Below are 15,167 nucleotides of genomic sequence, written 5' to 3' on the forward strand. Positions count from 1 at the left end.
CCCCCATCGTACCCCACTATTGCTCCTAATTTTATCCTTTTGGGCCAAAGAGAATCAGTCTAATCCCTCTTCTGTATGCCACCCTTCAAATGATAGCTGGCTTCTCAACTTGAAACCTCTTTTGTATAATCAACATTCCCATTTCTTTCAGTCAATTATCATATGGCACAATGGATAGAGCCCTGGGCTTAGAGTCAGTTCAAATCTGGCCTCAGACACTTACTAGCTGTGTGACCCTGGGAAAGTCACTTAACTCTGTTTGCCTCAGTTTCTTTATCTGTAAAATGAGCTTCAGCAGGAAATGGCCAACTACTCCAGGATCTTTGCCAAGAAAACCTCAAATGGGGTCATGAAGAGTCAGACATGACTGAAAAAGACTGAACAAAAACAACAACATGAACCCAAAGATCTTCAATCATCTTAGATGCCCTTCTACAGATGATCTCCAGGTGTTTAATGTCCTTCCTAAAATGTGATGCCCCACACTAAACGTATGTGACAAATATGGGCTGATCAAGGCAGAGTACAAAAGGACATTCTAGTTCTGTATATTATCTTTCTCTTTTCACTACAAGTATCAAGTTCTGTCAACTGATGCAAAATGTCAAAGGTAATTTTATTTTCATTTATTATAGTTTCCATCTGTGCAAGTGTACTTTAGATACAAATCATCATAAGCAAATACTATAATTGTAGCTTAAAATAAAAAATTTCATTCTACTAGCTCTATTTTCTTTGCCTTATGGATTTTTTTTTTAAAAAATGCACTGCATCAATTGACACAGCTTGGTCCTTTGAAGTCTTCTTAAATTGTGGGCCTTCGACTCATCACCCTTGCTAAAAGCCAGCCTCCCCTCTTCCTTTCCCCATATCCAATCAATTGCAAAGGTCCTTTGCTTCTACCTCCACATCTCTGTCTCTATCCCCTTCTCTCCACTCCCATAGTCACAACACTAGTTTAGGTCCTCATCACCTCTCCCCCAGACTCTTAATTGATATCCTGAGTGGATCCTCAGTGCCCCTAGGATGAAATACAAACTCCTTTTTGGGCTTTAAGGCCCTTCATAGTTTTGTTCCAACATCTTTGTCCAAACAGACTCATATTACTCCCCTTCATGTTCCACATTTCCCCATACACAACATTCTGTATCCTACTTCTGTACCTTTTCACAGATTCTTCCCCCATACCTAGAATATTCTTCCTACTTACCTTTGTGTCTTGTATTTTCTTTCCCCAAAGTCTCACTAACATTAAAATATTAATGCCTACAACTGCACTAAGACTTTTGGGACATCCTGTATTTTATATATCCTAATCTGTGTGGATGTTGTTTTACCCAGTAGAATGTAAGTGCCTTATGGATGGGAACCATTTGATCTTTGTGTTTATATCCCTATCACCAAACACACTGTAGGCACTGTGAGCACATGGTAAGTGTTCAAGAAATGCTTGACAAACTAAATTTAATTAATGCAACTGAGGATTATGTAAGGTTTCTTAGCTGTCATAATTGATTCATATTTGGCTTAAAATCCATTAAAGTTCCTAGATTTTTTTTCAGACAAATTTTTTATTACCCGTACCTTCTCTACCTTGTACTTCCGAAATGTATTTTAGAACCCAAGTGTGAGATTGTGCGTTCATCCCTATTATATTTCATCTTTTTAATTTGGCCCAGCATTCAAAGATTTATTTTGGATCCTATCATCAAACATGTTGACCATCCCTTTGGCCCAGCATTCAAAGATTTATTTTGGATTCTATTATCAAACATGTTGACCATCCCTCCCAGCTGTGTCTCATCTGCAAATTTTATGAACATGCCATCTATATCTTCATTGAAATCATTAATAAAAATGTTAGAACAAGGCCAAGAACGGATCCCTGGGTCATTCCACTGGAGACCTCTTTCCAAGTTGACATTGCAACATTAGTTTTCCAGGCCATATGACCAACAAGATGGCATACTAGATACTTCCTCTGATCCTCAGATCTTCATAACCTCTCAGACCTCTCCAAAACAGGAATTATGCACAACAGAGAAGTAATTTCAGTTGTCTCCACAGTCTCAGATATTGAGAACCCTAATAAGTAACAACCTAACACACTAATAGCAAGGAAGGTTAATCCCCAATCCCTAAAGCACTTGCTTGGCATTCCCTTCTCTTTGGCAGGGCTGTATCAGCCAACCCATGGATTTGCGATAGAATTCAACTCTCCTCCTGCCTCTCTGGGTCATACAGAACGCCCGAGGCCGGAAGCTTGCTCTGAGTGGGACTAAAGTGTGGCAGCATGTTGTGTTTCAACAGTGCTCATCCAGAAAAATGAGTAAAAGAGGGAACTGGGGCAAGATGCCAGGGTGTGTGAGGGGAACTACCAAGCCAAAAAAAGCTACAGCAGTAGCACCTAACTGTGATCAGTTGTGTCCTCCCAGAAATGGCTTGGGGAAGAAATCAAGGCTGGTGCAACATGAATTGCCCAACATGGGACGAGGCTTTGACAGCTCTGAGGTCCAGTACCTGGAGAAACCACCATCAAAGGAGGAGTCATAATGTGAGTGATAGGGGAACATGAGGGGAAAAATCTGAAATTACCAAATAGAAAGAAGAAAACTCATTTAAAGACTTTGAGTACAAGCAGATAAACTAAAAGGGATGATATTAATAAAAGAAGGGGAGATGGCCTCCAGATCATCTAAATGAGTCCAGATATCTCTAAATAAATATTACAAGATAAATCAAAATGAATTAACACCCAAGGATGCAAAAGATCCTGTGGATTCCCAAGAAAAAAAGCATGGGACCACAGCAGAATTTATAGTTTCAGATGGAAATAAAAGTTACAAAAGCAATATTTGTGAAAAACAGCAAAAATAGCGGGGGTGGAGCCAAGATGGCGGCTGGAAAGCAGGGACTTGCGTGAGCTCCCCACCACATCCCCCCAAAAACCTATAAAAAATGGCTCTGAACAAATTCTAGAACTGCAGAACCCACAAAATAGCAGAGGGAAGCAGGGATCCAGCCCAGGACAGGCTGGATGGTCACTGGAGGAGGTCTATCCCACACGGACTGGAGGGGAGCAGAACTTAGCATGGGAGGCTGCAGGACCAACCAGACCAGGAGCCAGGCAGGACAGACCCTAGCATCCTGAATCAGTGAGCTGTGGCGGTTACCAGACTTCTCAACCCAGTGGCGGTTGGGCCACTGCCCCAGGGGCAGTGGGGGAGGTGCAGCTACAGAACTACAGCTGCAGTTACTTCCGGCCCCAGGCCCACGTGGTGGGAGGAATTAAGTGGTGGATCAGAGCAAGAGTGCAGAGCCTGCTGAAGATTTGCATCAGGTCCGGGTTGGTGGTTCTTGAGGAAGGAGGAGTGCTGGCGCGGCAGAGCTGGCTGTATAGAAATAGCTCTGAAATCAATGGCACATCCCCTCAAGCTTGGAACAAAGTACTCTTTGCTTTACAAGCAGTCATACCCAGACGAAAAACTCAAGGGTCAAGTAAGTTGGCTGGGAACATGGCCAGGCAGCGAAAACACACCCAGATTCAGTCTCAGACTTTGGAATCCTTCTTTAGTGACAAAGAAGACCAAAACATACAGCCTGAAGAAGTCAACAAAGTCCAAGAGCCTACACCAAAAGCCTCCAAGAAAAACATGAACTGATCTCAGGCCATGAGAGAGCTCAAAAAGGAGTTGGAAAAGCAAGTTAGAGAAGTAGAGGAAAAATTGGGACAAGAAATGAGAATGATGCAAGAAAACCATGAAAAGCAAGTCAATGACTTGCTAAAGGAGACCCCCCAAAATACTGAAAAAAATATTGAAGAAAACAACACTTTAAAAAATAGACTAACTCAAATGTCAAAAGAGCTCCAAAAAGCCAATGAGGAGAAGAATGCCTTGAAAGGCAGAATTAGCCAAATGGAAAAGGAGGTCCAAAAGACCACTGAAGAAAATACTACCTTAAAAATGAGATTGGAGCAAGTGGAAGCTACTGACTTTATGAGAAATCAAGATATTATAAAACAGAACCAAAGGAATGAAAAAATGGAAGACAATGTCAAATATCTCATTGGAAAAACCACTGACCTAGAAAATAGATCCAGGAGAGATAATTTAAAAATTATTGGACTACCTGAAAGCCATGATCAAAAAAAGAGCCTAGATATCATCTTTCAAGAAATTATCAAGGAGAATTGCCCTGATATTCTAGAGCCAGAGGGTAAAATAGAAATTGAAAGAATCCACAGATCACCTCCTCAAATAGATTCCAAAAAGAAAACTCCTAGGAACATTGTCGCCAATTCCAGAGCTCCCAGGTCAAGGAGAAAATACTGCAAGCAGTCAGAAAGAAACAATTTGAATATTGTGGAAAAATAATCAGGATAATACAAGATCTGGCAGCTTCCACATTAAGGGACCAAAGGGCTTGGAATATGATATTCTGGAGGTCAATGAGGCTAGGATTAAAACCAAGAATCACCTACCCAGCAAAACTGAGTATCACGCTCCAAGGCAAAATATGGATTTTCAATAAAATAGAGGACTTTCAAGCTTTCTCAGTGAAAATACCAGAGCTGAATAGAAAATTTGACTTTCAAACACAAGAATCAAGAGAAGCATGAAAAGGTAAACAAGAAAGAGAAATCATAAGGGACTTATTTAAAGTTGAACTGTTTTGTTTACATTCCTACATAGAAAGATGATGTGTATGATTCATGAGACCTCAATATATAGTAGCTGAAAGGAATATGCATATATATATATATACACATATATATATGTGTGTGTGTGTGTGTGTGTATACATATATATACATATGTGTGTGTCTATGTATGTATATATGTAGGTATATATACATATATTTATATATATACACACACACAAAGGGCACAGGGTGAGTTGAATATAAAGGGATGATATCTAAAAAAATAAAATCAATCTAAGGGATAAGAGAGGAATATATTGAGAGAGGGAGAAAGGGAGAGATAGAATGGGGTAAATTATCTCACATAAAAGTGGCAAGAAAAAGTGGTTCTGTAGGAAGGGAAGAGGGGGCAGGTGAGGGGGAATGAGTAAATCTTGCTCTCATCGGTTTTGACCTGAGAAGGGAATACCATACACACTCAATTGGGTATCTTACCCCCCAGGAAAGAAGGAGGAAGAAGATAAAAAAGGGGGGATGATAGAAGGGAGGGCAGACGGGGGGAGGAGGTAATAAAAAACAAACATTTTCAAAAAGGGACAGGGTAAAAGGAAAAAATTCAATAAAGGGGGATAGGTTAGGAAGGAGCAAAACATAGTTAATCTCTCACAACATGAGTATTGTGGAAGGGTTTTACATAATGATATGCATGTGGCCTATGTTGAATTGCTTGCCTTCTTAGGGAGGGTGGGTGGGGAGGGAAGAAGGGAGAGAATTTGGACCTCAAAGTTTTAAAAACAGATGTTCAAAAGCAACAACAACAAAAAAAAGTTTTTGTATGCAGCTAGGAAATAAGATACACAGGCAATGGGGCATAGAAATTTATCTTGCCCTACAAGAGAAGGAGGGAAAGGGGGATGGGAGGGGAGTGGGGTGACAGATGGGAGGGCTGACTGGGGAACGGGGCAACCAGAACATACGCCATCTTGGAGTGGGGGTAGGGTAGAAACGGGGAAAAAATTTGTAATTCAAACTTTTGTGAAAGTCAATACTGAAAACTAAATATATTAAATAAATTTTAAAAAAAATTAAAAAAGAAAAAAAAGAAAAAGCAAAAAAAAAAACCAGCAAAAATAATTAGCAGAATAAAAAACTTGAATCCACAGTGGCAAACCCCACCAAAACAAAACAAAAGAAAGAATAACTGACTGGAGATCTAAATACACAGAAGTAAAACACAGTCTAGAAGAAAAGACAGAAAATATAATAGTGCTAAAAGAAAATATTAATCTCAAAGACAGAATACTTAGAGTCATTGAACCATTAATGAGTGTTCCTTGAACCATTCCCAAATTCAACACCTTATACGATAGTCTGACCTACATCTCTCCATCTTTTCTGTAAAAATAGCATGAGAGACTTTATCAAATATTTTAAGAAAATTTACATAAATTGTGTCTATACCACTCCCTATATCTTCCAGTTTAGTAACCTGTTGAAAAAGGAAATAAGATTCATCTAGTATAATCTGGCCTTAAATGAAGCTATGCTGAGTCTCTGTTATCAATACTTCCTGTTCACTAACCGTAATTTAATTATATTTCAGAATTTTGCAAGGAACCAAAAATCAAGCTTACAGACTTATAATTTATAAATTCTCTTCTTTTCTCTTTTTTGAAAATGGGGGTAGTTGACCCCTTTATCCTAGTTCTTCAATCACTCTCCGGGTTTAATCATCTTTAAAGATTACTGGCAGTGATTCAGCAATGACATCTGCCAGTCTTATTTGTAATTTAGGATGAAGTCTATCAAGACCTGGTGATCTGAACTTGCCAGTTCTGTGCACACAACAGGTGCTTAAAAGACTCTTCTTGCACTGGATTGTATCAAAGGCGGTTACATGCTCTCTTATTTATCTTAAGTATTAACTCCCTATTAGCTATATTTTCATTCTGTCTTTTTTAGTCCGAAGGCCTTTCTTCCTACCAAAGAAAACAGAAGTAACATAAGAGTTGAGCAATTTCTCCTTTCTGGTTTCATTCACCCTGAGCAGTGGTGCCCTCCTCATCTTTATCTGAATATAGTATTTTTTAAATCATTTTTATTACTCTTGGATTTTTTTTGAGAATTTTAGCTCATTCCGAGTTTTTGTGCTCCTGACACAAAATTTTCTCAGAAGTGTGATGTGTATTTGCATTCATCCTCTGCTATTTACCCTTGTTTTCATCTTCTTAAAAAATCTAAGACAGTTAGTGAAAGCCAATGTGAATTTGTGGATAGAACACTCACCTCAGTGTCAGGAAGACCTTGGTTCAAATCCTGCCTCTGACACTTACTGGCTATGTGATTCTAAGACTTTAAACTACATGGAAGTTGCTGATCTGCATGAGCAATTTTTTTCAGCAATGAAATCATAGATCCAGACCAAAAAAAAAGTATGTTGATATTTCCCATATGTTCACATAGGCCTCTTAATACAATTTCAATCAATCAACACTTTTTAAGTGTCTGCTGTGTGTTAGGCGCCACTCTCCATTGGAATTGTTTTTTGTGCTTTCATAATTTCATTCTTGGTTGCTTCTCTTCTCTCCTGGTCTGAGATCCCCTGTAGAGTGTTAGTTTATGAGTTTCATATTTATTCTTTCTCCAAATCCTTTGAAATCTGCTCTCCCATGTTGAAGGAGGCTACTCATGACTTTCTTTTCCCTCCGATTCTGCGTGTGTCCAACTTTTCACTAATGTAATTGATTAAAAGCATCCTAAAGGAAGGGATGATGTAAAATCTAAAACTATAGGGCTTCTGTGTCAACATTCCCTTAATGCTCAGTGTTGGTAATGATTGTGAGAATCAGATCCGAAATAGAATTGTCCCTTTTTGCTCTGCTTCCTTTTGAAGGTCGACATTATCATTAAGGCAAATAAGAACATTCATTAGCAGCTCTGCTGACAGGCAGAGATCTCTAGATAATCGAAGCCATTTACTCTCAAATGAAGAGATGAAGGATGAAGTGTAAAATCACACAATTCTGTTCCTTCCTACTGAAGAGAAGTGAACAAGGTGCAGTGATTGGAGCTACTCACATCCTAAAAATCAGAAAATGAGTCTCCATAATCATTTAGCCGGGGGCCATCTCTCTTAATTCAGGGTATCTTTGTCCAAACTCAAATAGAGGGTGGGGAGGGAGCAGGAAAACAGATGAGGAAAGATAACGCAGCTCAAATCTAGCTTCCACAGCCATAAGGGTTCATGTTCACTTTCCATATTTTGATTTTTCTTCTTAATTATAGCCTAAGAATTCTTTTTATCATTGGGACTCACAGACTTTGCCACTTACTAGCTGTGCAACCATGAGCAAGTCATTGGACTTCTCTGAAACTGTTTGCTCATCCATAAAAATGGGAATAAGGCATTTGCCCTGCCAACTTCATAAGGTTATCATGAAGAAAATGCTTGGTTAATTGTGAAGGGCTATGTGGACCTAAGTTGTTACTATTATTTAGGATACTAAAGCCCTGTCCTGATGCCTCATCACGGTGTTCAGGGTCATCCTAGGTTCTAGAAGCCCATGCCAGCAAAGCACAAACTCTTACAGATCCTATAAAGCTGGAAAGATCTGATGAAAAGGCATGCCTACCAATTTAGTCTCAATGTAGTGAAGTCCAAAGAGGCTTTTCGCCAAGTTGGCCCCAAAGAAATATATTTTTAGCCATAGGAACCCTTGTAAACCCTAAGTAGTAGCAGCCTCATTATCTGCGTCAGAGAAGAGGGCACCCACACTCACAAAATCACTAGTTCCCAGCATATTGAGGAATTATCATTATAGGGTAACGGCTACGGCCAATTGGGATTTCCAACTCTTCTTCATGTAGGTCTCAAAGTTGGGACATGAAAAAGGTCCTCTTTATTCAGGAAAACAGGGTATGTTTCTGCCAAAGAGACAAGAACCTGGGAAGGAGGAAGTATGTTTGTTTTGAGGTTTGTTAATAGCTCCCTTACAGAAAGGAGAGATGAGCAGAAAAAACAAATGTGATATAAGAGGTGTTTTGTTTTGTCTTTAAAATTCAGAAGTTAGGGGGAAAAAATTGAATATGGTTACAAAATGGAGGAAGACTTTAAGACCTCTAAACAGAAGGTTTGTTGGTTTATATTAAATGCGTGGGTTTGTTTCCATTTTTAATGGGAAGGAGAGGAAAAAGAAATAGAAATACCAGAAAGCTTACTGGATACATTTTATTATGAGTTTTGATCATAAAATAGCTTTGTCATGGTGAGTTTTGTACAGCATTGGGAGCTTGAAGTACCATAGGGTCTATGAAAGCTCTCATTGACATGCAAATGAACTATGTTATATGTTCAGAAAATGAGGCAGCTGGGACATAGCAGAGTGTTAGACTTGGAGGCAGGAAGATCTGGGTTCAAATCTAGCCTTTGTTGGTTAATTCCTCTGGACTTCATTTTCTTCATCTATACCTCTGAAGGGGGTAGAACAAGATCATCTCTCAGGTCACTCGTGGCTCTAAATATGTAACCCTGTGATTTTAAGTCAAGGGGTTGTGATTATCTGTGTTGGCAGGGGAAGTTCCCATACCAGGAGTCCCCCCATATTCACAGGTATGTTCTGAAATATATAAGGAGAGGGAATCTTTCTTGATTCATCATTCATCATTCATCATTTCACTGGATTTTCATGCAAAGATTGTGCAATGGGATGCACAGAGACTGTACAGACAGTGGCGGAATGCCCTTGAAGTAAAGGTAAATGCTCTTAAATTCTTGGTGTATCTCTGGTTCTTTGAAAGATGACATTCAAGGCCTTGGCTTTGTAGCTCATACTGTCTACCCCAGAGTCTCAGCTTCCTCTGGGAACTGATCCAGAGAACCTTTGCCCTTTTGTGGTGTAGAATACTAGGATATGTCTGTCCTTACTCTAAACTTTGTTGATCTTTAAACTCCAGCCAAATACATCAGATTTCCTCCTCTTCTCGCTCTCTGAACCTTCTGGGATTCCTAGGATCAGCGGTGTGTGACATTTGGTCCCTATCTGCTGCCGTAGCTGCTAATACATCTTAATGGCTATTCTAATGCCATGCCACCCTCTACCTTTACCTTCTTCTCTGACTGCACACATTCCAGACTAAAAGGAGGCTTTCTCTAGAGTTTATTCACAAGGGAATATGAACAATAAAATTCAGCAAATTGAAAGTATATCTATTGTAAAATGATTCTACCCAACAGAGACTTGATACCTCTCAAGAATCGAAAAGTAGCCTTCTGAGCGAACATCTACCCTGGAGAAATTGGCCTAGCATAATCCCTCTCCCCACAGCCTCAAAGTGGCCCATTCCTAAATGACCGAAAAAGGAGAATCTTGTCTTTCTTCCCTGAATGTTACTAGGTGGTTGGGGATGGACTTAGATAGGTGTTCTGGACAAAGCTGTCATCTGGGCTGCAATCTCAGGTTCCCTTTCAACCTCTTAGAACATTGCCTGGGAACAGAGTACACAATCCCAAAGGGAAGGAGGCATTCTGAGAAAGGTTTCAAAGAGTTTCCTGTTTTTTCACAGTAGCCAGAATTTATTATTTACATATAGCCATACATTCTAATCTCTTTATTTTTGACATGAGGTAACAGGCTTAAGATGGTTAAGTGACTTGTCCAAGGTCATACATGTTGTAAGTAGAAGAGCTAGGATTTGAACCCAGGTCTTCTGACTCCAAACCCAATGTCTTTTCTATTGTTCCATGATTCCTCTACTAAAAAGGCAGGAGAAGACTGCCTACATCTATCCAAAAAGCTGAAACTTACAAATAAGAACAAGAATACGACTGAAGGCTCCCCAGCAATGAAGTCCTTGACCTCAGATGCCAACACACAAGGCACAAATATGGGCAAAAAGCAAAGGAGATTAGAGATAGATTCTAACACAAACAGGCAAATTTGATCTGTTTGGTATCACTGACCCTTGATTAGATGAGACTCATGCCTGAAATATGGCTCCAAAAGGGTATACTTTATTCAAAAGGGAGGGAATAAGTTAAAAGGGGGATGGGTAAATTAAGAAAATTAATGTTAAGAAAATATCCTGTGAGGAAGGGGGATTCATGGCAGGAGGCATTTGGGCTAAAAGCAAAAGAAACAGAAATTCTATGTCCCCTGGGTATACTATGCACCCTCTGGACCAAAAGATGAAATAGATAAGAAGTTCAGAAACGAGGTGTTAAGTTTGGCACAGGAGCATGGCATAGTGGTGTTGAGGGACCTTAATTATCCAGACATCTCCTATAGCTCCTTCTCTAGCAGAGCAGTTACAGAATCAATTTTTGGACTGGTCTTGGTGGTAATATCATCCTTTAAAATGGGGAGGCACCAGTGAGGGGAACTTCTATTTTGGATCTGATTTTTACCCGCTAAGGAGGAACTGGCTGCTTGAATGAAAATGACAGGAACTTTTAGGAGGAAGTAACTCTCCATCTTAGACTGTATGCTAGAGAAGAACAAGAAAGCCAGATAGGGTTTGACATGTTTTAAAAATAATTAATACATTTGATTGATGTCAGGGCCAAAAAACAAGCAGCATTTGGTTAGTTATAGGTGAAAAGCACCTTTTTAAAAAACAAAACACACCACTGCAGGGCTGCCATGGAATTTCTTTGGAATGAGACAATTATTTTTTTAAAGAAAAAAGAAGGATTCTTTACACAGTGTGTAGAAAGAAGGCCAGAACAGAATATGCATACTTGCAGATAGCAGCTGATGATGTCTTTTCCCTTATTTGTCCTTTTACTGTTTCTTATTCCTTTATGAAATGACTCACTTATAAGCTTTTACCATCCCTCTCTATAAGATTTTACAAATGGATTCATATTTTAAACTGATTCTATTTACGTAGCACCTAGCTCCTCTTGGAATGACGTCAAGTATTTGCTTACATGCAATTTCTAGGTTCACTGGATTTCCTCATTTTGGGTGATTAATTTGTAACAGTGAAACTTCCCTAGAAAATGAGGCTATTTCTATGTCATTGTCTATTTATCCATTTCTCATTATAAATAGTTTGTTTGAATAGGCAAGGTCTTAACTGCATGCTACATCTCATTTTTATCCTTTGAATTTGGCTTGATATTTATTATTGACCCAACCAGTTATGATGTTATTCTACACTTACCATTAATTTTAAAAAGACTCCCACATTATTAACCAGTCAAAGAATCATGGAATTTGAAAGTTGGAAGGGAAAACTCCACTCTGACATACCCAACAAATGGTAATCCAGCCTCCCCTTGAAAACCTGTGGAGAAGAAACTCCCTAAAATTAATTTCTTATTTATTAAGGCATAATCAACATCATTTTGTGGTGTTATTTGTGAAGTCCAGGAGCTCCAAATTTACTGAAAAAAATTAGAAGAGAATAAGGACAGATACCTTTCATAGCTGTTTATGTCTGTGAGGTTAAGGTAAATTCTTAACCAAACAAGGAGCAGAGGTGACCACAAAAGATAAAATAGATAATTTCAATCACCCAAATTTGAAAAACTTTTGCACAAATAAAACCCACTCAACTCCAATAAGAGGGGAAGCTGTCAATAGGAGTCTGATATCCAAGCTATGTAGAGAACGAACATAAATATATTAAGACCAAGGTCAAAGAACATTAAGGAGTTCTCAAAAGAAATGAAAATATTAACAATCATTTGAAATATTGCTCCAAATCACTAAAAATATAGAAAAGCACATCAAAATATAACTCTTGGAGTATACACTCAGCAAACTGGCAAAGCTGACAAAAAATAGAAGTACTCAGTGTAGGAGGGACTTGGAAAATAAATAGATGCGAACACACTGTTGGTTGAAGCTGTAGAGGGATCCCACCACTGTGGAAAGCAGTTTGCAATCATGCTTTTAAAAAAAATTATGGAACATTTCATACCTTTGACCCAGAAATCCAAGATAGTTAAGAACAGAAAGGTCCCATAGTCACCAAAATATTCATCACAACATTTTTTGTGTTAGCAAAGGAGTATAAATTAAGTGGATCCCCATTAAGTGACTAATGGAAAAACAAAATATGGTACCTGAATGCAATGGAACATCATTGCACTACCAGAAATAGTGACTATGAAGAAAAGAGAAGCACGGGAAGATTTCTATGAACTGATACAAGGTAAAGTAGGTAAAACCAGGAAAACAACATAAAGTAATGACTAAAAACAATGTAAATTGGGAGGACAAAAAAATAAACCTTCGATTGAATATTATGTGATTATGATGACCTAGTTTGACCCCAAAAAAAGAGATGAGAAAACTTATCTAACTTGCTTCTTTGCAGAAGTTGGGGACTGTGAGTACAGAACATTTCATATACTGTCAATCTTGGTTGATGTGTTGCTTAGTTTTGCCAAACTGCTTTTTTTTTCTTTTTTTGTATTCTTTTGTTAACAAAAATTGGTTTGCTGGGGAAAGGGAAGGGAAGGATGCATTCAGAAATGAAGGTGACATAACAATAATAAATATTAATAACATTTATAAATGATATACCAGCATGGAGCTTCTTATATAATCTAAAAACCTTTGGCCGTTTGTTTTTCTTCCAGCTTACCAAGGAAATCAATTATAGTAAAATACAATTAGCAATTTTTTTTAATTTTAATGGACCCCCTAAAATCTATCCTTGAAATTCAGATTAAAAACTTCTGGTCTAAATAAAAGTGTGACTAGTCTTATAAATGTGACTTAGAAATATGTGACTAACCCCTGTCTTGAGGTATGAATATTTTTATTTTTTATCAGCATTTGTAATGGACCTCAGAAATAGTTGTCTGATTAATTATGTATCTAATGATTGTTGTCCACAGGTTAAAAAATAAAGCACCACCCAGTGTGCCTCAAAGAGATTATGTTTCAGGTAAGAGTCTCCTAATGAAACTTTAATTGTATATCTTTTAAATAGTATTGGCTTGTATTTATTGTGTGATGGGGGGATACACTGTCTATGCCAATATAATATGAAAAAAATGGTATCTGATTTAACTGCTTGACATAGTAAACATAACCAATATCTGATAATGGAGAAAAATGAAGAATGACAAACTATTAATAACCAGTAGTTATTTGATATGTTGCTTCCAAAATTCATCTCAAGGAACAAGGAAGGAAGGAAAGAAGGAGGGAAGGAAGGAAGGAAAGATGCAAGGAAGGAAAAAAAAGATGCAAGGAAGGAACGAAAGATGCATTTAGTAAGCACCAATTATATGCCAGGCACTTTGCTAAGTTCTTTACAAATATTATTTCATTTGATATTCATAACAGCAGTGCAGGTAGGTGCTATTAGTTCTCATTTTATAGATGAAAAAACTGACTCAGACAGAAGTTAAATGAATTGTCCAGGGTCACACAGCTGTCTAAGTTCAGATTTGAACTCAAGTCTCCCTGACTTCCAAACTCAGTGCTCTATCCATTGTGTAACCCAGCTGCCAGATGCAGTGAGTCAGAAAATTCAATCAGAGCTTTTCGACTTACTACCTTTGGGACCTTGACCAAGTCTTTTAACCTTAATGGGCCTTCTTTTCCATATCTGTGAAATGAGGGCATTGGATTAGATGGCACTTCTAAGGTCTCTAATGATATGATCCTAAGAAGTAGGTTCTATTGCAGATGGTAGCTCTACAATGGTGGGGCTCATGACTGTGATGAACAGAATGAATAAAAGGGAAATGTAAAATCCAACATAATTTCTCTTTGAAAAAAATACCTTCTAATAGTGCTGGCAACCTCTCTATGAACTAGCCTTTAATATAGAAAATCGTAACTTCTTAAATAGGGCTGGTTCTATAAATCCTCTCACTAAAAGCAGCATGGGTATTGAAATTATTTGAGGTTGTTTCTATATGGTGATAATAAATCACATGAAATTTCTTCCACAATCAAATTTTTTATTACATGTGGAGATAGTCAATAAACATTTTCTTAAGCACCTACCATGTGCCAAGAACTTCCCTAAGCACTGAAAATAGCTGTAACGTGATTTGTAGATCAATTTGTGAGTTAGAAACCTGAATCAGAAGTGCTGTCCAACTATCCAACCACTGTCCAGTGGTTGTTAGATACTTTAATATGTATTTCTTGACACCCCTCCCACACCTTTTATTGATAAGTATTGCAAGGGTTCCAGAGCAGTGTGGAGCGTTGGCTTCATGCATTTATTCAGCAAGCATTTATTTAGCACCAATTATGTGTCAGAGTTTGTGCTAGAGACTACTTTAAGTGATCCTCAAATATGTGATTTAATCATCATAGGGAATTCATAGTGCAGAAAGTGCCTCTGCCAACACAGATCACTTTTGGTCTATGGCTTTGTAGATAGGTAGCAGTAGTTGACTGAATCATAAAGATTAAGTGACTTGTCCAGGATCACAAAGCATAGGATTTAAACACAAATGTTCCTGAATCCAAGCCATAGCTATTTCTTGATCACTCTAATTAGTCCATTAACAAGTATGTAAGTACCTACTATGTGCCAGGCAGAGA

At 38.2% G+C, this 15,167-nt stretch overlaps 1 protein-coding gene across 2 annotated transcripts in view; it reads left to right on the plus strand.

Moving 5' to 3' along the window:
* Positions 1-15,167, plus strand: part of BLNK (B cell linker) — a 103,046-nt gene that overhangs the window by 31,389 nt on the left and 56,490 nt on the right. For both annotated transcript variants that reach the window (XM_036736363.1, XM_036736365.1), the window contains exon 3: positions 13,496-13,545. In XM_036736363.1, coding sequence (XP_036592258.1) covers positions 13,496-13,545 — 50 coding nt within the window. The remainder of the gene's footprint in view (positions 1-13,495; positions 13,546-15,167) is intronic.

The sequence above is a fragment of the Trichosurus vulpecula genome, chromosome 8 (assembly GCF_011100635.1).
Source record: "Trichosurus vulpecula isolate mTriVul1 chromosome 8, mTriVul1.pri, whole genome shotgun sequence".
NCBI classification, from domain to species: Eukaryota; Metazoa; Chordata; class Mammalia; order Diprotodontia; family Phalangeridae; genus Trichosurus; species Trichosurus vulpecula.